General features: G+C 47.4%; 2 protein-coding genes across 13 annotated transcripts in view; both read left to right on the top strand.

Moving 5' to 3' along the window:
- The window catches only part of LOC125748761 (rho guanine nucleotide exchange factor 2-like), a 52,661-nt gene extending 32,746 nt beyond the window's left edge, over window positions 1–19,915 (top strand). For 4 of the 9 annotated variants that reach the window (XM_049025296.1, XM_049025303.1, XM_049025305.1 and 1 more), the window contains 20 exons: window positions 4,702–4,769; window positions 5,313–5,376; window positions 5,933–6,062; window positions 6,750–6,859; window positions 7,161–7,304; window positions 9,343–9,593; window positions 10,061–10,186; window positions 10,814–10,931; window positions 11,137–11,403; window positions 11,923–11,999; window positions 12,101–12,273; window positions 12,879–12,946; window positions 13,340–13,528; window positions 13,724–13,822; window positions 14,036–14,094; window positions 15,062–15,103; window positions 15,343–15,393; window positions 15,728–16,081; window positions 16,664–16,820; window positions 18,531–19,915. In XM_049025296.1, the coding sequence (XP_048881253.1) occupies window positions 4,702–4,769; window positions 5,313–5,376; window positions 5,933–6,062; window positions 6,750–6,859; window positions 7,161–7,304; window positions 9,343–9,593; window positions 10,061–10,186; window positions 10,814–10,931; window positions 11,137–11,403; window positions 11,923–11,999; window positions 12,101–12,273; window positions 12,879–12,946; window positions 13,340–13,528; window positions 13,724–13,822; window positions 14,036–14,094; window positions 15,062–15,103; window positions 15,343–15,393; window positions 15,728–16,081; window positions 16,664–16,820; window positions 18,531–18,613 (2,630 nt within the window). In that variant the 3' untranslated portion in view covers window positions 18,614–19,915. The remainder of the gene's footprint in view (window positions 1–4,701; window positions 4,770–5,312; window positions 5,377–5,932; window positions 6,063–6,749; window positions 6,860–7,160; window positions 7,305–9,342; window positions 9,594–10,060; window positions 10,187–10,813; window positions 10,932–11,136; window positions 11,404–11,922; window positions 12,000–12,100; window positions 12,274–12,878; window positions 12,947–13,339; window positions 13,529–13,723; window positions 13,823–14,035; window positions 14,095–15,061; window positions 15,104–15,342; window positions 15,394–15,727; window positions 16,082–16,663; window positions 16,821–18,530) is intronic. The other 5 variants (XM_049025297.1, XM_049025299.1, XM_049025298.1 and 2 more) reach the window with 5 other exon arrangements.
- A 142-nt stretch (window positions 19,916–20,057) lies between these two features.
- anxa14 (annexin A14) lies at window positions 20,058–26,971 on the top strand. Of its 4 annotated transcripts, none has more exons than XM_049025307.1 (13): window positions 20,058–20,638; window positions 21,559–21,609; window positions 22,741–22,837; window positions 23,734–23,822; window positions 24,070–24,183; window positions 24,413–24,503; window positions 24,682–24,761; window positions 24,983–25,042; window positions 25,356–25,446; window positions 25,810–25,905; window positions 25,985–26,043; window positions 26,121–26,231; window positions 26,600–26,971. In XM_049025307.1, exons 1-13 carry the CDS (start codon window positions 20,480–20,482, stop codon window positions 26,660–26,662), a joined length of 1,161 nt encoding a protein of 386 aa, XP_048881264.1. In that variant the 5' UTR covers window positions 20,058–20,479; the 3' UTR covers window positions 26,663–26,971. The 4 variants fall into 4 exon arrangements, with proteins under 4 accessions (XP_048881264.1, XP_048881263.1, XP_048881265.1 ...); XM_049025306.1 differs by lacking the exon at window positions 26,600–26,971 and adding an exon at window positions 26,422–26,582; XM_049025308.1 differs by lacking the exon at window positions 26,600–26,971 and adding an exon at window positions 26,422–26,582 and having other exon boundaries at window positions 20,558–20,638; window positions 22,667–22,837.
- The last annotated feature ends 546 nt before the right edge of the window (window positions 26,972–27,517 follow it).

Raw genomic sequence — 27,517 nt, 5'->3', positions numbered from 1 at the left:
TTCACGGGGGGTAGCCTGGCTCGTTGTAAGGGCGTCTGCTCCGGGCTGTTAACGCGTGCCTGTCGCCTGCTTTGAATTTGTCGTGGTGGGGGGCGCTCGTCATTATTAATTATTTTAACAGTAACGGATTCAGTGAAAAATAACCCTGGTTCCAGCACCAACTTGCCAGCAGTACTGATTTCAGTTCTGTTTCTTGTATGTCTGTAAGATCATATCTCAATTTTGGTTGTTCGCATTGACCTCAGTTGCATTTTTGTCTTCTGGTAAAGCATGTGACCTATTTGTTTGCATATGTAAACATCCCCTCTCCCCAGTACACATCATGTGAACTGATCCCCCCCCCCCCCCCCAGCCACCAGCATCTAGGTACTGAGTGACGTGTGTGAGGGATTAAATGCCGGTCTGTCACCCCCTCGTCCTCATTCCACTGGGTTCTGCAGCCACGTCTTTGAATGCTGCATATTTAGGTGCTTAGCAGGAAATGAGAGTTTGGTTTAATCCCTTAATCACCTTCAAATGTCTTTAAAATGTAGATATTGCATATTCTAATTGAGGCATTGTAGATAGGTGGTAGGGATAAAGACATTCTTTGGGAGATTTAGAAGATCGTGAAAGGGGCCGTTGGTATGCGGGACTAGCGTTGTGTGTTTGATTTTCAGATGTCGTTCAGACATTTCGGATGCTGTTTTTCCTGGTTGAATAGTGATGTCAGCTTTATGGTGCATATTGATGATGATGCCTGCAGGACTGACTCACTGATGGACTCTGACTATGATCACAGTTTACACTTTGCTCTTATTAAAGCAGGTTCATTTTCTCTGTTTTCTGTAATGTTAACTTGCCCGAGAGGTGGGGGTTGGGCGTTGAGCAGCCAGTTGACCTTGTGAGTTTTTGCTTCCTCTTCTCATTGTCTTGCCTTCTTCTCTCTTCCCACGTACCATTCTGTGTTCTGCACAAACGACGCAGTAATGGATTGTCACCCGCTCTTGTTTTGTGGCTGAGGGCGAATGATGAATTGAATGATGAATTGAACATAAGTCATGATTATGACGAGGAAAATGGTAAATATGATCAATAGGCTAGACGGCGTGTATCCTAATACAGTGGGGAGTTTAGTGTGAAATGGAGCCAAAATTACCCCAGATGTGTAGAGCACAAATGCAGGGAGGGGGCACTAATGAACAGACTGACTGCACAATGCTGTGTCAGTATGTATGGAATTACCCCCAGATGGTAATTATTGTCTAGATTACAGCCCTAGCCTCAGGCCTTTTGTTTGACTGGCCAGATCCTAATTTCAGTGCCTGGGATTATCAATCGGGAGATTAGCTTTCAATCCGGTTTAACTGGCTGCAGTGTGATGTAGGGACGGTGTAATAAACAGGGCTACAGAGGTTCTAATTCCCGTACATCTCGGCTCCTTAAACACACTTATTTACTTTGACCCAAGAAGAACAAAGTAAGTAAAAATATTTAAACCTAAATCCTTCTGTCAGCCTTGTAGATTACATAAGCGGGATCGTAAATGAGGTAAAGACCAGTGTGAACTGACTTCTTATCCTTCTGTAAAGAACCAGTTACGTGAATGAACTATGGAATAAATTGCTTTGTTAATGCTCATGTTTCTCTTTATTCGTTTTACAAATTGGCCTCTTATGACGGGTTTATGTGCACGTTCAACGCCGGGAGCTCATTAGCAATGTGTTAAATAACATGGCTGTGTCTAACTGCAGGGGCCTTTTCTCTGCCTTACTGAGGCAGTAGGTGAACAGTACAGCTCAGTGTGTCGGTCTTTGTAGATGGTTAAATTTGGGGAATGACTGAAGTCTAAACAGGGGAGGGGAGAGATTTTTCCTGGATCGTTTCCTGGTGTATTTTAAACTCAAGAAAGATTTTGTTGTTAACCCAGTTGTTATTATAGTGACATGGGACCTGAACAGCCCTTTTAGTGTGTGTGTGTGTCTGTGTCTGTGTCTGTTTCAGTGATGAATAGGGGCCACTGACTTTTCTGGAAGTTTAAGTGTGTCTGACTGCTGTCGATTTGTCTTGGACACTGTGGCGCATGACGTCTTCTCGAGAGCACGATCGGTCAGACAACGTGACGCTACAGACAGTGTCTGGGGCTGCGTGTGATCAGGACGTGATTTGGAGTCATGTGACGCTGCATCTCTCAGCTATAATTTCTGAAGAATAGTCTTCGGCGTGATTATGCAGATTTTAGTGGGGCATCTGCTGATAAAATGCCTGCGTGTCTGCTTGCTTTGTGGGTAAGGGTGTCCATGTGTGAATTTGTGTTTCAATTCATTTGTATGAAGGAGAGTGAGATATTTTGGACAGGCCTGGCGTCGCCCTCACAAATGAAGGACCCCTGAGTTCACACACATACACAGGTTTGTAATTATATCTTTGTGGGGACTCTCTGTTCACTTCTATGGGGAAAACTCTAATTCTAACAATGACGACCTTAACCCCCACCCAGCTCTAACCTTAACCACAAGTAACCAAACAAAATACGAGACTTTTGGCATTATTAGTTTTTTGATTGCATTCACAGATCTTTAAATCAAACGGTTTTTATGACGTTGTGGGGAACATTTGGTCCCCACAATATAATATAAACATAATCCCCACACACACACACACACACACACACACACACACACACACACACACACACACGTTGATCATAACAGATGCATGTAAGTGTGATTTTATGGGTCTCGATTAGCGAGTGTCTCCCATGTGACCTCCAGCCCTGTGACTAAACACAGCAAACTACTGCTGCTTATAAAGCAACTGGCAAAATCAGCTGAAGCATACGATCACATTCATATGCACAGCTGTGTACTGAACACACAGCCCTGCACAGCTGACTGAGCGGTGTACCTGTACCCCCTCATACTTTCAGGCTTAGAGGTGGAGTGTGTGTCTGGGGGGGGGCTCTCTCTCTCTCACACACACACAGACACACAGATCTATATTCATATCTTTGTGGGGACCATCCATCCATTTATATGGGAAAAAACCCTAATCCCAACAATGACAACCTTAACCCCAACCCAGCCCTAACTTCAACCTTAAGTAACAAAGCAGAATGCAATTCTTTTGACCTTTTTAGTTCTTTGATTGCAGTCAAAAGATTTTTTATAAAGATTGAATTTCCCCCTTGTGGGGACTGAAACAACGGTCCCCACAACGCCAAAGTGAAAGGTTTCTGTCACAGAATGGGGGACGTTTGGTCTCCACAACGTATATCTGACCCACACTCGGCTGGTGACTTCCTTACACAGTGACGTCCTCCACCCAACCGCCGGCTTCTGAGGAGCTGAGGTCACCATCACCTGACCTGCCGCAGTTCACTCCATTTTAGACGGACCCTTTCCACTTGCCAGAAGAAAATGGGGCGTAGATAAATTTAACCCCGTTTACTAAAATATATGTTTTGGCTTGGTCCTCAGCTGGGCCTTTTGTGGGTTTTACGTAGAAGCCCAGCGAGAAAGACGGGCAAATATGCAGAACGTGAATAGGGTTATAATTGCACGTGAAGTGAGTAAGCTCTGTAAGCATGTGTGCAGACTGAAAGCCCCTAATTACTTTATCTTTTCTGTTATTCAGGATTGTGGGAGTCTACAAAGCCATCCGCATTAGCATTCCTGAATGCCTGGCATTCAAGATTGAGGGTGTGGTGGCTTTGAGGGATTTTGGCCAATATATGAGGTTTCTGAGTTGGTGTTTTGCAGCTTTCTGGTTTGTAATGGTCTAGAACCCCCTTGTTACCCCCCCCCTCCACTGAACTCCTATGCCAACATCAGCGTATGTCAAACATCCCCCTAGGGTTCCCCCAACCATTTACAAAGGGGACTTCCTGTCTCCTAAACACTACAATGAAGAAGCATGACAGAGGAATGACTGGAAGGGGGGGGGGGGATGAAAAGGAACATGAGAACCTGATTCTGGTTCTGTGGTTCTGTCGATGGGGTTTTTGTAAAGTGCCGCCAAAGCTTTTATCTTGTTCCGCTTATCACTTATCAAAGACCTGGATTTTGTTTCAACCAACCAGTTGAGTGCTCTGCGACTGTGAGGCCTCACAGGGCACAAGGCTGGGTAATCCTTAGCTGGGACGCAGTTAGATTATGCAAAAGGCAATCCATCCATCTTCCAAGCAGGGTTTCCCGTAGGTACTTCAGTGTCTTCCAACACTGCACAGGCATGCAGTAGCGCTAATCAGCATATCTGCAGGTGTATGAATTCATGTGTGAGTCGCTGTGTGAGTCCGGCAGTGAACTAGCATCCTGTCCTTGTACCCTGGGATAGATCCCAGACACCCCCTGACTCTGCACTTGCTAAGCGGCTCCTGAAGATGGATGGATGGGTGTCTTATTGCAATGCACCTGTTCATTTTAAAATTAATTATTTAGCACTAAATGATCTCTTTCTGCATTTTTGGCCTTTTTTTCCCAGCGATAAATCGGACGAATCCCCGGGTGGATTGTTTTCGATGGGACAGGATGTGTGTACTTTAATGATTAAAAACCAAAAAAATGTGCCGTTTTCATGTTTCTCTGTTCTTCATTTTCGGTTTCATGCAGCAGCAGAACAGTTTGCATTCCTTGAAGTTTGCTGGCAGGGTGTGTCTCCATTTTTTTTGTGTCGTTTCATTAATTAGCTGTTTATCGACCGGCGGTTTGCTTTGTTTTACAGCCTGCAATGTCACCATCCACAACCGCTGTCGAGACACTCTACCGAACTGCGCCAAAATGAAGCAGAGGGTAAGGATGGGCTGGGGAGTGAGGTGTATTTAAAATCGATTTGACTGTAATAAAAAAGGACGGCGGTCGAAAGCCTGGTGCCCACCAAGCCGACGGCAAAAGATCAGTCCCAACCAAGACCGACACACAAACGACTGGCTTCCATCAATTGTGAAACTTTGCGCTGGATCACGCCGACACGAACAGAGGTGTCGGTCATCATACAGCCCCATCGGAGAGCTCAGTTTCACCGGCCAGCTCCGACACCCTTTTAAGCAGCTAAATCAGCCAAAATTGCACCAACGGGGACTAACTGTGTCCGGCCGTGATGCACACACTGACACAACAGGCAGTGACTCTCATGGACAGTCGGACGGCTGAAGATCGGCTTGGTGCGTCCCAGGCTTGGTGTGGGTCCGTCGCCTCCAGCGATTCAGGGAGATTGGTGTTGTGAAGCCAGCGTGTACCGGCGTATTAGTTAGTCTGACTAACTGGGTTGTAGTGACTGAGATGTGATGCCAGTGTGCCTAGCGGGGTCACTGAAACGACACATGTGATTTGCAGCAACAGAAACTGGGGCTGGTGAGGAACAGCTCAGCATTGCCGAATGTGGCCCTTCGAGCAAAGAGTGAGATGTGTTTCTTTTTGTCTCTTCCCTCTTCACCTTCTTACGGCTTCACCTTTCCTCCCACGCGGCCCCCTCATTCCTTCGCCTCTTCCTTGCCGGGTTCCTTTCTGGTCCCCGTGCCAATGCCCTTCACGTGCCAGCAGCAGTGTACGTCATTTTTCCATGTGCAGTTCCCCCTTTTGGCCAGCGTGTGGCGCCTTGGGCCCTAGCGTGCCCTAGCCCAGATATCCCACAGAGGTCACTGACACCATGTCTGTGAATCTGGCCACGCCAACCAATCACAGACATGTGCTCAGTAGGCACCCTACTGCGGAAACGCATCTTTTAATGCGCTTCGCTGAATCTCCACAATTGGTTTTCGACTTGCCAAGTGCAGCATCCTCCTTCCCACTCTCTTTGCCCCTCGTGGCCATTTGAAAGACTTCCTGTCGCTGTCACACACTGTCACAGACCTCTCTTCCTCCCATACTCTCCATGCTGTCCACATTTGCCCTCTGTCCATTCCCATCACCTCCCTCACCTCTCCCCTGTGCCTTCCCCTCCTCTGCCTCCCCAGCCCCCATGATGAAGGAGAGGCCTAGCTCAGCCATCTACCCATCAGACCTGCGGCAGTCCCTCCTGGGCACCCGCCGTGGCCGCTCCGGCCTCTCCCTCTCCAAGAGCGTCTCGACCAATAACATCGCGGGGTGAGCTTGTCCAACCAACCTGGTGATATTGTAGGTGGAATTTGTGGGTGGGGCCGATGCTGTAGCCCACGCTTCTCCTCTGAACCTAAGAGACCCATTGGTCAGTGGTGGGGGAGTGTAGATGTTGACACAAACACTTGCATGCTAGCCGAGGGTCACACGTTACATGGCTCTACGTTGGCTGCTGTGTCATTGTTGCTGTCGGCCCATTAGTCCGGAATGCATATCGGTGTGTTGTGTTGTACATTATGTTGTTGTAATGTAGTGTTTTGGTTTTTCTTTTCCCTTTTTGTCCCTTTCTTTGCTCGCATGTGCACAAACGTGCTTCCTTCATCGTCCCGCTGCTCATCCCTGTCCCTCTGAATGTGCCCCGCACCCCACATGCACGACTGTACGTTCTTCTATTCGCCGCTCGCATTTTCTCCTCCCTTCTGCGTTTCCGCGTACGCCCGTCTCCATCTCTTTCTCGCTGATTTCGCCTGTCCGTCCGTCTCTGTCCCTCGATCCGTTTCGGTTCTTCCTTCTGTCGTTGTGTCTTTTGTCCACCCCTCTGTCTTTGTCTGCGTTCCCTTCTGTTTTCGCTCTCCTGCTCTCTCGCTCTGGCTTTCTGTGGGCGCATGCGCGTGTCCCCGTGTGTGTGTTTGTGTGTGTCTGTCCTCGTGTGTGTGTGTCTGTGTCTTATTGTAGGAACCTGAATGATGACTCTCCCCTGGGGCTGCGTAGGATCCTCTCCCAGTCTACAGACTCTCTGAACTTCCGCAACAGAGCGATGTCCATGGAATCCCTCAACGATGAGGGTGAGCAGAGGAACCCGAGCGAAAACGGGGCAGGAACTTCGATGAGCGTGTAGGGAGTCTGTGACTTTTCGATGGGGGGCACGAGGGCTCGGAGGGGGGGGGCACGAGGGCTCGGAGGGGGGGGGCACGAGGGCTCGGAGGGGGGGGGGCACGAGGGCTCGGAGGGGGGGGTACAAAGGGCCAAAGAAAGCACTAGATTTAAGCAGTGGGTCAGCGCTGTGATTTTTCTTTCATTTTTTTGTTTGCCATCCCTCCTCTTTACCCCTTCGACTCTCATTCCTCCCCGCTTTCTCCCTCCCAGGGGAACTTTATTATGCCTCCATGCTGGAGGAGGTGGAACGGGAGGGACGCGACTTTGAGGCTGATTCCTGGAGCCTGGCGGTCGACTCCTCCTACCTGCAGAACCACCGCAAAGACGTCATCAAGCAGCAGGATGTCATCTACGGTGAGACCCGCAGCCCCGTCCTCCATAGCAGCCTCGAGTGCTTCCTCACACTCCCGTTGATTTGAGAGCCGGGATAGAGCTTGTCCAAGGTTTTAAGTGTTTGCTGAAATCTTGCTGGATGTCTGAGTTGCGACACCAGGCATCATCTTCGGTGCGATTAGCACTTAACGGTAACACTTACCTCATGGAACTTATTGAGCGACCAATTTCGAACCTCAGAAAGTTCTCTGGTTCTGTTCCTTTAAGAATCCACTATTTAGGCATAACTGGACGGAATCAGAATCCTTTTATTGTCCAGGAGAAAATTGCTTGTAATTCTTTCCACGCTGCACAATATGCAACCATACAAAACAACAAAAATAGACGATACACAGAACCACATACATAATTTCTAATCAAAAATAACCTATGAAGATGGTAATAATTAAGTGAGTGAATATAAACACAAGTTATGTACTTATTTCGCAGACAGATACAGCTGTAAGTATCCTGTACTGGATGGAGATTGTGGTGTGCAGGCCGCTCCTAGCCCCAGATGGTCCTGGCTAAAGTGCTCTGAAACGGCATCCTCCACCCGAAATATTCCAGGAAATATATCCGGCTTTTAATGGGCAGAGAGTGCAGTTGTGGATTTAAAACATCAGCTAAGCAGGCCAAAAAATACAGGCGTCTGCACTGACGCAGCTGTTTAACGGCCACAGCAGTTACTGTATTTGGAACGCGGTTAAAGACGACGGCCAAGCACAAACCGCTTAGGCGTTTTTTTGGTTGGAAGTGTGGCCTCCCTGTCGGTATCGCTAGCATGGCGTTACGCGGAAGGAAAGTACAGAGTGCAGGGGAGAGCCGGGGCTGCCTGCCAGGCCGTGCCAGATCTCCTGTGTTTTCCTCCCTTGTCTAGCAGCGCCGTGCAGATCACGCCCCGAGTCGGCTCTCTGCGACTTGCCTGCTAGCCGACACGCGGGAGAAACTCACTCGCCTGTTTTCCCGTTAAGCGGCGAGGACTCTAAAAAGTGAGCAAAAATTGGGGCCTGTCAGAGCGCGAAGCGGTTGCAGGTGACTGCGGTGGTACGGACGCCTGTGCGCACGCTCTGCCTCTTCATGCCGGAGGACCGGGATGACAGCACGGGCTGTTAATGGGCACCAGCTCATCGTACACTTCCTTTTGCTGCTTAGTGAGCATTTAGTGTGCAGCAGATATCTGCAATTTAAAGTGCAGCCCAACTGATGCGTGTTTTATGCCTTAATTTATGATTGGCAGGGCAGCTGGGGCAGCTGTCCCCGGGCCCCCTCGGCGGGATCGAGCCCCCCCCCCGCCTGCAAATCTCACGTACATGTGAAACATTTGTGTGGATTACGGTGCTGATGTATTACACAGACTCGTGACATGCTACTTTTATATCTCTCATTTATATATATGCAGTCTCATTATAACACAAATATTTGGTACAATATTTAAAACAGTTTTGAAATGTAATAGTTTGTAATGTTTTGCAGTTAAACTGTTGTCGAGGCGTGTATTTAACAAAAAAGCATGTTTGTGGAATATGCTAATTACTGCAGTGCATGATGGGTGCAATGTTTGGAGGCTACTTAAATTTCATCTGCTGCAACTGGCGTAGGCAGGCCTTAAGTGTGAATTTGCAATAGGGGGGCTGGTCCATTTTTACCCCAGGGCCCAGTATACAGTTGTTGTGCCACTGATGATGTGTATCTGTATAGAGTACGAGGGGGTATGGTGGCTCCGTGGGTAACACAGGGTGGAAGGTTCGATTCCCAGCCCCAGCTGTTACAGTGTGGAGCTGAGTGTCCTGTGTTTGTGTGGGTTTCCTCCTAAAATCTTAAAAGTTCCTGATGTGTGTGTTTATGGAGCTAGTGGGAGGCTGTCTGTCCAGTGGTCCCCTGCTGTAGTTTGCCTTGTGCCCTGTGCTGGCATTTAAGCCCAAAGAAACACTATGCCAGACAGGCACTTTTTGTATGATAGATGCATCTTCCATTAGCCTCAAATGAACCCGCCGCTGCTCCATCCTTTACCTACCAGAGCTGATCCAGACGGAGCTGCACCACGTGCGGACGCTGCGGATCATGGACGGGGTGTTTCGGAGGGGCATGCTGGAGGAGGTGAATGTGGAGCCCGGGGTGGTACACGGCATCTTCCCCTGCCTGGACCGGCTGCTGGCCCTACACTCGCGCTTCCTGGCTCAGCTCCTGCTCAGGAAGAACCACAGTCTGGCCCCAGGGAGCAGCAATAACTTCACCATCCACCAGCTGGGCGATGTGCTGCAGGATCAGGTGACCCTCCCGAGGGGGGTGGGGACAAATGAAAGGGGCGGGGCTTATTCTCAGGGGCTGTATTTCGGGCTGTTTTTTTGTTTACTGCAAAAAATGACAGTAGGGTGATGCAGGTTATTTGCTCCCCTTGACTGCCACAGTAAGGTGTCATTTTCTCAGAGTTCATGTCTGAGGTTAAACTGCAATCTGACTGAAGCCTTTAGTGTGGCATCATAGATTAGCGTGTGTTACTTCGTCATTTTAATAATGCAGCCACCTGCGAATGGCGGGCAGGGTGTGATTAATAAGTTTGACATTTTAAAAATGTAATTTTTGGAAACAGTGCAGATGTCTCATAGTATGAAAACACTGCAGTATTTTTTTTTTTTTACTTTTAATAATGGTTAAGTGTGTGTGTGTGTTACCGCAGTGAGTGTGCACGCCTCCTCTCTCCCCTCCACTTTGACTTACTGGAGCGCCCCCTTCAGTTCTCAGGTCAGAGTGCAGACGAGATGCGCACGGTCTACGCTGAATTCTGCAGCCGTCACCCAAAGGCCCTGAAGCTCTACAAGGAGCTGATGGCAAGAGACAAGAGATTCCAGTACTTCATCCGGGTGAGTCGGCCAGATCCGAACGGGCCACAGTAAAAGGATCGGGGGGGGGGAAACAACACCCATGTGATCGGAGGGTTTTCCTTGGAAAACAAGGCTGCTGAGATGAGGCTTCTCATCAACGCGCATTTAAACATCATATCTTTCTGGCTGCCTTTGCCGTTTTCCCCCAGATTGTTCCATTTTCCCACACCGCTGGGGTATCGGTAACGTGGAAAATATGCACCATGTCCCAGGAAAAGGGAGCCTTTTCTTGACAAGTGTTTTAGCTCGTATGAGGAGAATCTCCGTGGGAGGAAAATGCGGAGGGATGGGCGGGGGAGGAGGGGGGCAGGGATATTCAGAGGCGGTGAGAGGGAGAGGCAGGCCGAGTGAGCGAGGGAGATAAGTGTGAAGAAAGAGAGAGTGTGTTTATGTAACCGTTCCAGGCTGCGGCCAGGGGGGGGGGGGGGGGGGTGCGTGCCAGGAGAGGAGCAGCATTACAATGTGTAAGCGGATGGAGAACTTTACGTAAAAACGGCAAGGATGTCGGGGGGGGGGGGGGGGTTTGGCGTTCTTGCTACCCAGCGGTCCAGCTTCCCATGCATGTACTTCTCATTGATGGGAGCTTTTCCTCTCTGTCTCTGTCAGAGAGTGAGTCGGGGTCCCCTGCTCCGTCGTCATGGCATCCAGGAGTGCACCCTGCTGGTCACTCAGCGTATCACCAAGTACCCCGTCCTGGTCCAGCGCATCCTGGACAATACCAAGGGTGAGAGCCGGGCTTGGGGGTGTCATCCCGGAGGTCGGAGATCTCGGGGCCGTTGCCATTCACTCCATCTTAGTACTTCTGTACTGTGATTTAGATGCTGTCTGTCCATTGGTCAGTTCATTTCAACATGTGTAGATGGCCCAGTTCACGTTTCCATTCGGGTCTCGGGTCTGGCTTCTCATTCCGACTCCATCCACACTCACAGGCAGTGAGGAAGAGGTGAGCTCCCTGAGCCAGGCGCTGGTGCTGATCCGTGAGCTGCTCAGCTCTGTGGACCAGCAGGTGCTGGAGCTCGAGCGCACGCACCGGTTGGAGGAAATCCGTGCTCGACTTGACCCCCGGGCGGAGACCGAGGTGCGAGGGGGAGGACTGTTCCGGGGAAGCGAGCTGCTGCGAAGGCGGCTCATCCATGAGGGCACGTTACTGCTGAAGGGCGGCAGCTCCAGGCTTAAAGGTTGGAGGGCGATTGAGTGTATGGGGATCTTTAATTCATAGCAACCTAGCATGTGCTCCTGCTAACCCAGTGTGCTGCATGCAAACTCGTGTACTATATGCTAACAGTGTGTGCTACTGATAGCCCAATGTACTGCATGCTAACAGTGTGTGCTACTGATAGCCCAATGTACTGCATGCAAACCCGTGTACTATATGCTAACAGTGTGTGCTACTGATAGCCCAATGTACTGCATGCTAACAGTGTGTGCTACTGATAGCCCAATATACTGCATGCTAACCCCGTGTACTATATGCTAATAATGTGTTACTGATAGCCCAATGTACTGCATGCACAGTATCTGCTCCTGTTAACCCAGTGTACTATATGCTAATAATGTGTGTTACTGATAGCCCAATGTACTGCATGCACAGTTTCTGCTCCTGTTAACCCAGTGTACTATATGCCATGCTATGTGTATTTCTGGTTGTTAGCATGAGATACTCTGGTTGCTTTTATAAGTTGCTCTTCTCAGTAACACTGCTGCTGTGTGCACAGATGTACAGGTGCTGCTGATGACGGACATCCTGGTGTTCCTGCAGGAAAAAGATCAGAAGTTCATTTTCCCCTGCTTGGTGAGTCACCGTCCTCATCCTCATCGGGTCCAGCTCTTTCTCCGGGCCACAGCGGCACCGGTGGGGCCCAGCTTGATTCGCCGCTCCCTTCCTCCCCGCAGGACAAACCTGCCGTGCTTTCCCTGGTGAACCTGATCGTGCGGGACATCGCCAATCAGGAGCGCGGCATGTTCCTCATCAGCGACTCCTGCCCGCCGGAGATGTACGAGATCCACACCGCCTCCAAGGATGACAGACACACCTGGATGAGACTGATCCAGCAGACGGTCAGCAGGTCAGGATCCCGTGATGTACAGGTTCACAAGCACGCGCAGACTTTCTCTTAGTCTGAAGGTGGTGGGTGGCTCAGTAGCTTTAGATGCTATGTTCCTCATCAGTAGGCTGTTGGTTTTAATCCCAGGGTTGGCAAGGTGTTTTGATCATTGGGCTCTTGGGCAAGACCTTCAACCCCATTGTCGCAAAGACTGGCCGACCCTACGTTCACACATATTGGATCAAAGCTTCGACTAAATAAATTAAAATGGAAGGCTAATTCATCGCTGAAAGTATTGATAAAGGAAAAATCCGTCAAATGCAATTTTCGTATTGGCCATTTGAATAAAAATCACCAAGGGTATATTTTGTATGGCCACCACACACCCGCGATCGTGGGTTTGATTCCTCCCACAGATAAACATGAGATTTAAGTGTATTTGTGTGTCGGACTTCGTGCTGTGTGTGCAGTCATGAACTGACACCCCTTCCAAGGTGCCCCCCCCCCCACTCCCGGTCCCCATGCTCATCCGTCATGGGAAATTAACCATTAAATGTGTGTAAATGTAAAAAGGGTGAGATAAAAAGGGTGATCACCATCAGTGAACATTTCTGTTTTTTTTCTAGTTGTCCATCCAGAGAGGACTTCCCCCTCATCGAGACGGAGGACAAGGCCTTAATACGAAGACTACGAGGTGAACAGAGCCCCCCCCCCCCTCGATGGCACCCTCCATTTTCTGCTCTTCCTTCCCTCTCACTCCGCTCCCTGTAAATTCTCTCGCCTCCCTTTAGTCCCCCCCCCCCCCCCCCCCGGCGCTGCTGAGTGGTGCCCGTGTGCTGAATCTCCCTCCCACTCGCTTCGGTGCAGCATTAGCGCAACGCCGGGTGGGGGTGGGTTCGCTGCTCTGCATCTGTACCCCTCTGAAGGGCCTGACGGGGATACTCAGCCGGGCTCGGTGCATTAATGTATCGCACTGGTGGCCTGCGCATTCCGGGCTGATCTACACGCCCTTCTCCCCCCGGTCCTGCCACCTGTCCTCTCCCATGCTGTGATGCCACCCGTTCATTAACCTCTCCCCGTCCCCCAGCTGACATTCAGCAGAAGGACCGGGAGGTGCTGGAGCTACTGCAGGAGAGGGTCACCCTGTTCTCAGACCTGGCCGAGGTGACCGGGAGTCAGGAGGTCACCCTGCCCGCCAACTGCAGGAATATCTTCCGGGCCGAAACCCCACAAGCCCCCCTGGGAGAGAAGCTGCTCATGGATGCCATTGTTGAGGGTACGGGGGGGGGGTGACTGATGTGGTTTGCGGTGGTGCATTGGCACGTACTCAGAAGCGAGACCGGACCTCTCGTTTTCTAAATTTCTAAATGTTCTTATGTATCTTCTACTGAAGTCTGATCTCATGTTACTGAACAATTGGGAAATGTGAATCTCTAGATTCATTTGTTCGAATTCTGCTTCCCTGCATCAGTGGACAGACTAAGTGAACTGCTGATTGGGGCCAACATCGATGACACCCTATGCTGCGATTCTATCTATGAGAGGAACCACACGGGGGCGCCAGTGAGCAGTGAGTTTCTGCGTTTACATCCGGATTCAAGCTAATCATTTACTGTTCTGTAGAACAGAGCATCATCCTATGTAAAGAGATTTTGTTTTGCGTATATTGTACTCTTGTGCGCCCCCTTCATGTCATCATGGGTGTTGCTCTCCTTCCTGTATATTTTTATTTTTAATGTTCATAGTAATTGAGGTGGTTATTCTCGCTCATGCTATTCTTAAGCAGATGGAGAGGAGGTATCAGTCAACGGGATGCATGACATCAACAGCCCAGATGCTAAGGTGAGATGGAGGGACATACTGGCTGGGGCTTGACAGGCAGCTGCCAGTCACTCTGTGCCGCCAATCACGTTGTATTTGCGTCGAATAACATATAAGCGGCGTGTTCACTGCTGTCATTGTCCCTGGCCTTTCCCTCCATGCATTAGCGAAGGGAGAGCATTCGCACCTTCACCCACGCCCACGCCCACGCACATCATCCCACTGGGAAGTTGTTTTTTTTTTAAAAAAAGAAAAAAAAACAAACGATGCAGTTTTGCTTGTTTTGTGCAAGTGCTGGAATTGTATGTTCAGAGATAATCCTGGTTTGCACATTGACGGAGCTACTGTGCCGCTTTCTGCTCTCATCGCCATGGTCACCAGGCCCGCTGGCCACCGGCTGATTTTCCCCGAGCGCTCTAATCCTCACGGCCGCACGCCCTCACCGAGCCGTTCACGCGCCGGGTGTGGCTGCCACATTCCGCCATCATCGATTCATGTCTAATATTTCTTTTAACCTGTCGTACACTCTTTCACTCATTTGGGCTGAATTGTACACATGAACCGCAGAACCAGGGGGTGATGAACCATCACGGAGAACTAGAAATACTTTAATGCTGACCGATACAATTCAAGCTTTAAACTTAAAAGTTTTATCTGCGCTTTTTCATGCAAAAGCGTGACTTTTAGATGAGGCAAATCACAGCAAATACTCACAGATTTTTGTGATTCGATGTCGGCCAGCCGGCCGTTTATTTGGACCATATATTTAATGTTGTTTCATGCACGGTGAGGCGAGAAAGTGTTTCACGATCTGAGCTGGCCTTAACGATTTGGAAGAAAATGAAGAGGCAGACGGTTATGTCTGAGTTTTTCAAAAGCAGACAGACAAGCGATCATGCCTTTATGCACCCCCCCCCTCCCTGGTTCGGATGCATTCTGCGGTCCATTATTGTACAATTAAAATGCTTATTGCTTTTAACCTTCACAGGACAGGAATGGAAACCAACTTCAAGACAGGCCACTGAATGAGGTACATAGATGCACATTTACCTTCTAGGCTCTGCACATCTATATTGCTCAGTATCTTTCTGCATAACATGTAAACACATGGTATATAGAAAGAACACTTGTGGCACTAATATTAGCTGCATCATTAGCTGTAGCCTTACTGTCCATCCATCCATCTTTCAACTGCTTATCCAGTACAGGGTGATTGGGGCATGGAGCCTTAGTGCCGCGTTTAGTGATGGTGATGTTTCTCTATTGCAGATGGTTTGTCAGAGACTGGTGAACCTCAGTGCACAGCTCCATGCACTACAGGTCAGTAGGAGTGCTGCACTGCCAGTTGCATGCATTTATTTATTTATCAGACACTTTGGGCCCTGCCCCCCCCCCCCCCCCCCGATCCTCACTGGATCCTCACTGGATCCTCACTGGTGAGAATCAAAGAGGAGGATCAGTCGGCATCCGTGGAGGAATTTAGGACCTTACTCAAGAGCTTAACAGTGATATGATCACTCTGTTGACCATGGGATTTGAACCCATGACCTCCTGGATACAAGGATAGATACCCCACTGACACACAGCGCCCCCTACCAGTGCCACTTCCGTATACATTTGTGAGTGCTAATTGTTGTCCCTTACCCTTGTCCAGGCAGCGGTAATAAGGCAGGACTCCATCCTGGAGCTCTGCCTCCGAGAAACCTCAGTACCTACGTCTAATTCCACCGCACCAGCAACGGTGTCCTCCACCCCCGCCAAGCTGTGCCGTTCCCTGTCACGCGATGCCGGCCTGGACGCCGGCCCGGCAGGAGCCCTGGGGGAGCTGACACTGCTACAGCGGCAGCACAGTCTCCTGCAAGAGGAGCTGGTGCGGCTGCGGGCAGCCGAGTGCAAGCTGAAGGACAGCGAGAAGGCCCGCGCCCAGCTAGAGAAGCAAGTGAAGGACATGAGGGCTAGCAATGTCGCCGCCCCGGTGGACAATGCGGGGAATGCGGCTTCTGAACAGGTACGGTGTACATTTTTCCAACTTTAGCCCTAAAGGAATGATTCTCATTTAATGAGGCCTGTGTGCACCCTGCATACTCCTAATATGCGAGGCACTTGATTGTAGATGATTTGAATTCCGGATATCCGAGCAGTGGAACAAATTCTGTATATAATTAAATGCATTTTAAACAATCAATTTAGCACCCATCAGTAAGGAATGCAGTGCGAATAATAGGATTCTGTGAGGCGATGTGAAGGAGTGTAGGGAGGGGCGCTGGCATGAATCACAGTCATTTTTAGCCAATGTGTGGGATTGGATTTTTCAGGTTTTTCCATGGGGGGGGGGAATCTTTTTTTTGTGTAATGAAGCTCATTAAAGAACATGGGCAGTGAATCCGAACTGCTAGTGTGTTTTAACAACACTAACGCGCCGCCATTCAGATGCACACACATCGCAGTATGGAAGTTGGCACCTCTTGGTGGCACAATGGCTGGTTCTCTGGGCAGAAGTCCTTGCAGTGCAGGGCCCCCCCCCCCCCGCGCATGCGGCTTTGACCGTAACCCGCTGACCCCGCCCCTCTTTCCACTGGCTCCTCCCTAGGGCAGGGGTGGTGAGGGGGATTCCAGCACCGTGGCCCCCCTGGCCAGCCAGGAGTCTGAGGACCAACTCGACGGTCTTCAGGAGAGCAGCGATATAGACGAAAACTCAGATGACGAGGAAGACATCAGAATTTCCCCCCGGTCTGAAAGTCCTAGAGGTCAGAATGTCACCTAGACATGCCTATGATTGTGTTATTATTATTATTATTATTATTATTATTAAATGTATTTGTTTTGTTGTTAAGATATGTGGTTAATAGAACTATTCGGTTAACAGTAAAAAAATGAAATTAATTCCTTTAAGGATGCCATACACAGTGCTGTGCAATCAAAGGAACCATCCATCCATTTTCCAAACCGCTTATCCTACTGGGTCGCGGGGAATCCGGAGCCTATCCCGGAAGTAATGGGCAGGGAACAACCCAGGACGGGGGGCCAGCCCATCGCAGGGCACACTCACACACCATTCACTCTCACACGCACACCTAGGGGCAATTTAGCAACTCCAATTAGCCTCAGCATGTTTTTGGACTGTGGGGGGAAACCGGAGTACCCGGAGGAAACCCCACGACGACATGGGGAGAACATGCAAACTCCACACACATGTGACCCAGGCGGAGACTCGAACCCGGGTCCCAGAGGTGTGAGGCAACAGTGCTAACCACTGCACCACCATGCTGCCCCGATCAAAGGAACCATTTAAGGCTATTAATCTGAGTAGTAAGGGTATATGTGCTCAGAACAGAAAACACAATTTAACAATAAAACATGAACATTAAGAATAATGCAACAGAAACTAACAAGAATTTCCTCCTTCCTCCAAACGTTTACTGATGTCTCGTTGGATGGCTGGATGAACGCCGCCGGTATTGAACTGGCTAAGCTGACACACTTTGACAGGCAAAATATCATAGTTTTACACCAACATGAATATCATTTAAACATCAATTTGACTGCATAAAAATTTTGCACAGTACTGTGTGTGTATGTGTGTGTATATATATGTGTGTGCGTGTGCGTGTATGTGTATGTGTGTGTGTATGTGTATGTGTGTGTGTGTGTAATAGAGAGAGAGCCCATCCCAACCCAGGGCTAAAATACACCATCCATCCCATTTACATACTGCTGACAGTGGTCATAATCGTGCTGCGATTCACAGCAGAGGAGATTTCAGACCATTATCTGTGGCCCTGATTCACAGACGGAGCATTTTCTGACCTGCTTTACTAGCTACAGAAATCCTGATGAGCACTTGCCTCTTGCATCATTCATTAGTCACATAATCATGTAAACTTTACAGCTGCCTGGAATTCGTCTGACGATGAGCAGGAATGCTCGGTGTCCGAATTTCCGCCCATAAAGGCTTCAGCTCAGTTCTTCCTCTTGCTGATGGTGCCGTTCGAATTTTGCAATGTAATTACATTCGTACGTGACAGGAAAATTCCCGCTTTGGCACTATTGTAACATGTGCACGACGTCCATTTAACGCACATTGCTAATTTTAAGGCAACAAGCATCTAACCTTTTAACCCTGAAGTGTTTTAAATGCCCACACACTTTTATATAATGTGAATTGAAGCTATATACACAGTTCTAGTCTTCTGCCCTTTTACCCTGCCTGTGTTTCACTCCCTAGCTGTGTATTGTGTAGGTGTGTCCGAATGTGTAACGATATCTCTCTGGCTGTCTCTCTGTTTGCGGTGTGGGCGGATGGTTTCGCTGGACTAATATTTAACTCGCTCTTTTCCTCACTGTGGGTCCTGCCCGTGCGTCTTGAAATGGAAGCACGGGGATGCAAAAAATTACGGCGTTACATGGACTGTTTGCAGGCAGTAATTAAGCATTTACGGTGTTGTGTGATCGTGCAGATCTTCAGGACATCCCCGAGGAGAGCGAATGTGGAGCAGATCCACGCGAGACTGATGTGGACCCTGAGATCTGTCGCAGCTAGCAACAGCCTCACTGGAACATAGAACCTGGAACCTGGGACAGGATCTGGTGTTAACCTGGACCCAAACCAACCAAGCTGCACACGCTATTGGATCATTCCCCATATGTATATATATAAATGCATCCAGGAACCAAATACCATATTATGTTCTGGTATATATTTGTTGAAATATTGTATTGCATATTAAGTTACACGTTAGAATGTAATTTTATTTTTGACTTAGGTCTCTTCTAGAATCACCCTTGAATCAGTTTCCCTTTCTGTCTCTGTTCTTTCTCTGCCTTAGCGTTCCTCTGTCCTCTGGAAGTGGTAAAATACTAAAGAGGAGGAGGACGGGAGAAGAGTCACAGCAGTGGCTTAATTCCAGAGTAGATTCAGGGAACTGGTGATATAATTGAAGTTGTAACATAATCGATGGGAAAAGAAAAAGTCAAATCTCATCCAGCATCCTCAGTGCTCTGCATGATCTGGATGGTTCAGTGACTGAAGGGGGAGGGGGGGGGGGCTGGTGCATGAGGACATGTACTGTATATTAATATGTTAATAGGCTATGTGGGTAACACATAGTCACCCTACCCGCCGGCCCTCCTTGAAGACAGATACACTTGAATTCTCCTGGACTTTTAAGAAGCCAAATTATTTTCTAATAATTTTTGGAGAGACAGCTTGATTTAACTGATTTTTTTTAATTGGGGGAAGGGCTTTGCAATGTACTGTTCAGAATTCTGTGAAATATTTTTGAGAACAACTTTAAACCAAAACTGTTTGTATTGCTTGTATAAGGGTTTAATGAAGATGGACGAAGATAGCACTGAATGTACTATCAGAATGGAAGGAGCGTTCCCTGTGAACTCGTTTACCTGTTTCGTTCATTTTTATTATCATTATTTGTCTCTTGCCGTCCGTACTGTTCTCTTTAGTTACAGGCTTGACTTAAAAATGTAAGTTTAATTGCACAAGTCGGACTGCAGCCAGTAGCTTTTAGACTGAACTAACGACACAACAGTGATCTTCAAATCCGAAGTCTGTCAGTTTCTTTTTCGCTCAATTCTGAACAGCAGTAGCATAGAAAATAGACAGATTAACAGAATTTATAGAAGGTTTTGCTTTATGAAGAAAACTACCGTAGTGTTTTTTTTCTATATCGTATTATATTATATATAAGTACGTATTTGTGTGTATAAATATATGCTTTTGTGTTTAAAAAAACGTTGACATACTTTTATGTTGTAATTTTATTTCAATTCATTTTAATTTTTACTTTATTTGGCTGGCCTGTGTTTATAAATTTGACATAAATTATTTGTACTGTCTGATTCTTTTTTAATGGCATGTGCAGCTCAGCAAGCACTGCTGTCTACAGTAGCTGTAAGCGGTACATGCAGGGAGTGTATTACAGCTGACTGATATATCACGGAGATAGTCCGTGGATATCTTTTATTTAAAGTAGCATACAAGACTGTACTACAACGGCTTAACACGGACACCTCAAGGAAAAACTCCTTTATGAAAAAATGGCCCTCATTTAAAATTAAAATAAATGTATTTAAACATTTAAATTAAAAATAATTCACACGGTGGTGCGTCTTGTACAGATTAGGCTAGTTACCATAAGCAAGGACTGGCATCATAATGTGGTACGATAAATAAGGTGATCTTAATTACCTGCTGGATGTCAGTAGATCGATTACCGAGCACATCTTAACTCTAATTACAAAACACGCGCTTGTAACATCATGTTGCCAAGCAGATGAGACTTGATTTGATCAGCAGACCTTAATAAATTATCAAACCCGTTGCACACCGGAAACACCCGAGTATTTATCTGGGATAAGATGACTAGTGTTGCTCAAACAGGGCAAAGTCATGCGGTACATCCGCAATCCCCCTCGGGCTCCCCAGGGACACACCCAGCCAGGCGTCCTCCCGGTACACAAGCGATCTCCGCAAACAACTGTAACACCTCACTGGTTATCACACACACTGAACCAGCACCAGGCATCCATTCAGGATCCGCACCGAAAGGTAGGAATGCCTTAAAAATAAGACGAACACGGATAAGACCCGCTTCATCATTTGAAGCAGCTGATTTATATAAGTTTTTACAAAAATTCAAGATACGGGGAGAGTACCATCAAGTATGGGGATGGCATGAGGGCTCTTCAGGCGCCTTTATTTTTGTAATTGTGGACACTCTCGAACATTTATGAGCTGAGAACACACGCCGAATTATTAAATCTGTATTATATATTTCAAAAATGAATGGGTAGCAGTAATAATAATTATTTTATTATTGTTGTTTGGCCATTAAAGAAACCGATTACGCCAGGACCAATGATCAATAACCGGATCAATGAGTCTCTCCCGAGTTAAATGTGTGGGTTTCCTTCGCTATTCTATGCGCTGGACCTCATGTGCAAAGTTCCTGCACTTGGATGCCTGGAGGTGGGCTGGACTCGCGATGAAAGCCTCAAAGCACTACTTTTCCTGTTCATTACTTTTCTTTTGTTATTTCTGGTACTCATTGATTGGTGCGTTTTGCATGTCTCCTCTGACGTGTCAAATGACCGCATTCTTTCTTACTACTGTATAATCAGAAGATCGTCAAACACATAGGCTACGCAGCCTATATATCTTGATATAAAACCCCACGTAGTATTTCCCACTATCGGAGTATAAAGTGAAATGCGTCTATTGTGTTTTGAATAAAAGAGAGCAATGCGGTCTTGACCCACCAGGAGAAGCGATTTCTAAAGCGAAGACTGCTGTCTTGACAGACAGTATCCATAATAATGTTGTGTTACCATGTGTTTTATAATTAACTGTGTGGCTACTGAGTAACTGGTTATTCTTCCAAATGTCTAAGGGAGATATATATATATATATATATATTTGTCTGGGGCACTGCGTTTCTGCATTTTGGTTATTCATCGCAATCTTTCTAGGATATGGAGACTCCACTGAAGATGGAGGACAGTCAGCCCCCAGCAAAGACTGTAAGTTACTTAAAACGGTTCATTAGTGTGAATAGCCATATATGTTTGGCTGACATAGATGCACCTGTACTTTCCTGTGCGTACGTTGCTATATGATGCTCAATGACATCGCTCTGCGAAAATGTCAAATCTGAAAGATTTGTTTTGACTGTACAACCCAGTCCCTCAGCCGGTAGCATTGTTATCTGTCCATGTGAAATTTGGTGATGGAGCCACTACAGACTTCTGACTGTTTGGATTTTCTCTGGATACCCCAGTGTCCTCCTATGGTACGAAGACATGCAGTTAAAATGGACTGTTGACTTTAAACTACCCTTAGTATGTATGAGCGTGTGTGTGTGGACCAAATGTCCCCAGAACGCCAAAGTAGCAGGCTTTCGTGACATTGTGGGGACCATTTTTTTCTTCTTCATTTTTTTCCACAGGGACCCAGTTTTATAAAAAAATCTGTGACTGCAGGCAAACTAAAAATGCCTAAAGCCTTGTATTTTGTTAGGTTACTTATGGATAAGGTTAGGGCTGGGTAGGGGTTAAGGTCGTTGTAATTGGAATTAGGGTTTTTCCCATGGAAATGAAGGACGGTCCCCACAAAGATATGAATACAAATTTTGTGTGTGTGTGTGTGTGTGTGTGTGTGTGAGAGAGAGAGAGAGAGAGAAAGAGAGAGAGAAAGAGAGAGAGAGAGAGAGAGAGTTCTGCAGCTGGGTTTGCTTCCTGTCCATAGAGAAGCTCTTCTTCCATACTCTGATTCCCTGGATATTCTCTGAACATCTGCATCTCCAATGTGATAAAACCTAATAAGGGATGGACACTATTTATTAGTCTTTCAGCCAGGGGCACTACTAAGGCGGAGAAGTTTAGATAATTCCAAAAATATGGAACATAATTGGATTGGTCTCGGTTGGGGGCCCAATATAACATTTCATGGGGCCCAAAGTCTCTAGCAGTGTCCCTGCTCTCAGCTCTCAGATCTAACTCCAATCGGTCCATTACTGTCTCCTCTATAACTCTTCCTTACCTTTTCCCTTCTCGTCTTCCTTCTGTCTTGCTGGCTAAGAGGTCTCACTATGATATCAGATTCCTGCCACTGTGAAATGCCATTCCGGTGGCCTCATCTGCACTCTGTTTAAGGAGATGTGGTGGGGCACCTTGGGCACAGTCCGGCCTTTCCCTGACTTTAATCCTCTGAAGGATGCCCAAGAAGTCAAGACGGCTCTGGAGAAAAAAGGTACAGTGTGTTTTGTGAACCAATCAGATTGTAGAGGAGGTGGGTCCAAGCAACTAGAGGAGGCTGACTAACCAATCAGATGTCTTGGTCCCACCTCCTCTAGTTGCCTGGACCCACCTCCTGTACAATCTGATTGGTTCTCTCTGAACCATTCTTCATTATGCTCTCAGAACATTTCTGTACAAGAAACTCACATGAGCATGTTTTGTAGTATAATGGCCTATAATGGCAGCCTCACACAGTAACACCATTGTGACTTGAGGTGCGCTTCGCTAGTGATAATGCAAGTTTTATGCCCATCTACAGTGTTTCTGCTTCAGCAGTTACTTCTACTCTCGTGATGATAATTATTTTAGGCTATGGAAGGCATAGAAACCAGGGGCTTGTATCACTAAGCCGAATTTCTTTCATAGCCAGATAACATTGGGTTTAAGGTATCCAGGTCTAAATGGTCTTCACTTAAAGACATGGGCCTGCGCACAGTTCAGTTGGACTTGGGCACAGTACGCATCCAGTGTGATCGCTAACCGTGCCCGAGCACCGAACAGACATGACATCAACGGTCAGACTGATTCGGTAAAAGACGGGACTAATTGAAAATCACTGTGTTGCATACTTAATGAATTTATGAAGGACCATGTGTCATCGCACCACAAAATAAGGACATTACTTATGAACTCTGCTGTGCTGTGGCTTGGGCCATGTTCATTAAGCGCAGACCAGTGGGGTAGTGAGGAGGGGCAACAATCACACTTGGGCAACCAGACCAAATGTGAGTAAAACCTATTGCCCAGACTGTGTTAAATCTGACACATTATCCAGCTAAGCAAGAAATCTGGCTTTATGGTACAGGCTCCACCACAGTAGGTATGTTGTGATTGGGGTTGCTGTTTCAGATGGGAACACCATGGTGAGGATCCTGACCAACCGCACCAATGCACAGAGACAACTCATCACTCGGGCCTACCACAGCCTCACAGGGAAGGTGAAGCTGCCCTTATTTTATCCATCCGTCCATCCATTTTCCAACCCGCTTACCCTACTGGGCCGCGGGGGGTCCGGAGCCTATCCCGGAAGCAATGGGCACGAGGCAGGGAACAACCCAGGATGGGGGGGCCAGCCCATCACAGGCCCTTATTTTATTCTATACTTAAACACATAATCCTCAAGACACCCCCACCAAGAAGGAATGGAATCTTCCATTTCCCTGTCTTTGCTTCATCCGACGCCAGGACATGAGCTTCACTCTGAAGAAATGCTTGTCAGGGGCTCTGCAGGAGCTGATGCTGGGCCTGATGATGACTCCCTCGCAGTTTGATGCCCACCGCCTCCGGCAGGCCATGGAGGTGAGGAAGACAGAGAGGGGCAGAGGGGCGGAGGGGCAGAGGGGCAGAGGGGCGGATGGGCAGAGGGGCGGATGCCTGCGGACGCCATGTGGCCGCAGACAAGATGGCCAGATGGCAAAACAAAGAGGCCACGAGCAAATGACTTAGGGGACCCAGACAGTGATACCGACGAGAAGGAAGGTGGGTATTTCAGTAATTGGGAATAAGGGCTGAAGCTGTGTGTGCACAGGGCCTGGGTACAGATGAGGAGACCTTACTGGAGGTGCTGTGCACCAGATCAGCAGAGCAGCTCAAAGACATTACTGTCGCCTATAAGCAGGGTGAGTGGAGGAAAGTCGCCGGCATCACCATAAGCGCTACCCGTGTCTGACTGCATCTGCCGTTAAATGGAAAAAACACAGTTTCACCTGCGATACCCTGCTGTGTATGTACAGCTTGCACAGGCGAGTTCACATCCACAAACAGGCACAGTCACCCAAGTCATGTTTTTTGGTGCAGAGTTTGATCGATACCTGGAGAATGATCTGATCAGTGAGACCAGCAAAGACTTCACCACTCTGCTTCTGGCCATTCTTACGGTATCCCCCCCCCCCCCCCCCCCCCCGACAGCCCCTCACTGTGGCTATTTCAGCTGCAGACACTCTGACTTACATCCTTACTGCTGTTAATTTGTATTAAATTGCTAAAAATTTATACAAAATTAATGTTCGTGTCTCGTGCCATGGAAATTTTTTTTTTATTTTTTTAACATTTTTAAGTTGCCAGTGACAATCAGTGTTCTGATCTCTCCTACCCACAGAAACAGCGGGAGAACCAGCAGGGAGTAATTGATTATGAACTCATTGATGGAGACATCAACGTGAGTCACTTCAGAGATATGTTCTAAAGTTCAGATGCCGCGTGCATGAGATGATAATATTGTAACAGCCCGCATACTGCTTAATGGCTTTTATACCCCACGGTTTGTGTTTTACAGATTCTCTCATGAAAAGAAGATGAACGCTTTACATAAGAATCATAGGTTGTAGACAGATAATGAGAATTTAAATACTTATTATGCTGGAATACATAGAAATGCTAGTGGGAGTCACCTTGCACAAACATGGAAGTGTGTCATCTACCGGTTGTGCTGATGATTGATGCAATGGCACTGTTGTGTTTGACATCCATAGACGTTGACTGATGCCTTCAGCAATAAGAGAGTTGACATGGCGTCTTGGATCAAGGTGCTCACCACGCGAGATGCAGAACATCTTAACAGAGGTCTGTCTGTTAGCTGTTGGTGTCCAGATGGGACATGCCATGCTTGTTGGAGTTCCACTTGCACGAAAAATTTCTGAGGGCAGAAAGAAGAATGATTGGTTCCGAGAGAGAGCCAATCAGATTGTAGAGTAGGTAGGTCCAAGCAACTAAAGAAGGCAGGACTAAGACATTTGATTGCTTGGCCCCATCACCTCTAGCTACTTGAATCCACCTCCTCTACAATCTGATTGGTTCTCTCTTTGAACCAATAATTTTTGTTCTGCCCTCGGAACATTTCTGTGTAAGTAGAACTCCAATAATCACATACCGTAGGTACATCAAAGTAAACGCATTGGCTTACTGACTCCCCTGTCTCTCTCTTAGTGTTGTCCAAGTGGGAGCAGGTTCAGGGGGTCCTTGTGGAAAAAGTGATACAAAATCACTTCTCTGGGGATCTGAAACTGGGGTTCTGCATTCTAGGTGAGAGTGTAATGGTGTGTTTGCATGTGTAGGCCTGTGAAAGTCTGGTCTGTCGTCATACAACATCTTGTCTCTACAGTGCAGTCCATCCAGAATAGCCCTCGGTACCTGGCACATCGTCTGTTGACCTCCATGAAGGTGAGGGACCTTGGCATTGACCTCTTCCTGGGGGTGTGTTAGTCTGTGTTATCTGAGTTTATGTGTGCCTCCTGTAGAAGAGTTCTGTAGTACGGGGCGTTCTGGTGTCGCATTGTGAGGAAGACCTGCTCAGCATCAGGGTGGAGTTCCGTCGACTGGCTGGACTCTCCCTCTACTCAGCCCTGCAGGTCAGAGGTCCAGATCGCTGCTCTTTTTGACTCCTAAGCTCAGTGCCTTTCCTTCCTGCCTCTTCTTCCTGTTCTTCGCTTCCTCATGGTAATTAGATTTGTAAACAAGAGGTACATGAAACATCCTCAATCACAGGGGACTTTCCTCTTTGATTTTTTTTTCCCTCTCCCTCTGAATTTTTATTTTCAGGAAGTGCACAACTTTCAGCTTTGTCATCTACTTAGTTTGATCAAACAATGGCGACAACGTGTTTCCATCAAGGTCATCAAAATACACGTAGGATTATTCCATGGAAGCTCTCAATGCTGGTTACAGATCGCCGGGATTTTCTGATTTTGCCTCTCCCCCCCCCCCCCCCCCCCCACAGAAAGATTTCAAAGGAGAACTTCAGCAGGCCTTTCTAGCCTTGTGTGGGGCTGAAGACTTATAGACTTCCTGAGATGTATTTGGTCCATTTGAACTGGTTTAACTGGCTAGAATCAGTTCCTCTAACAAACTCCTGTATCTGCTGTGTATAGGGGAAAGTCTGACCAACTCTGTGAACATAAGCACATGACACAGGTAGAGTGGACATTGGTAAACTGGGAAAGCGTAATAGAACACAGGAGCAGGAAGATTATAACTGTCCCAGTTTACCATTTGTCCCACTCTACATCGAAATTGGATATTATTTGGGGGTTCTGCCTCTTTTGGGGGTAGAGACAAATTAAAACCTTTCAATAAACAAATATGAAACAAATGTGAAACTGTCATTTTTGGAAGAGAAGGATCAAAATGTCAGACACTGAACCATCCTTGGCACAGATGTCTAACCTTCAGGGTGTCTGTTCCATGAATACTAGCAAAGCAAAATACACTAATATAGGGGACGTCTGGAATGTCGGGCAGGTGGAATTAATCAAGGAGAACGATGATAATCACCTGATTGGCCGTCCTGATTTGGATGCATATTAACTGACTTATTAACACAGTGTCTGCTTTCTATCAAATTGTATATATTTAGACTAGATATTAGTCCTACTTTTGCTGTTTCTTAGCACTTAGCTGTCGCACTGTAGATACCAGATATCTGTAGTTGATGTGGTTTAGAGAGCGAACAAAACACAAAACAAAATGGGGCTGGAAGAAATGACTTTATTAGGTACGTTAATGACAGATTTCTTTTCAGGTATTTATATTTTACATCCTTTTTGATTCATACATCGAAGTTTCATTCTAATTTAAATTAGAACAGCACTAAACACCGTAGCTGTGACCCAGCCCCCCCAGGGTGGGATAGGTCATT

Source organism: Brienomyrus brachyistius, chromosome 9 (genome assembly GCF_023856365.1).
Source record: "Brienomyrus brachyistius isolate T26 chromosome 9, BBRACH_0.4, whole genome shotgun sequence".
Lineage (NCBI taxonomy): Eukaryota > Metazoa > Chordata > Actinopteri > Osteoglossiformes > Mormyridae > Brienomyrus > Brienomyrus brachyistius.
The sequence above is the reverse complement of the archived record's forward strand: the minus strand, read 5'-3'. Positions and strand labels throughout refer to the sequence as shown.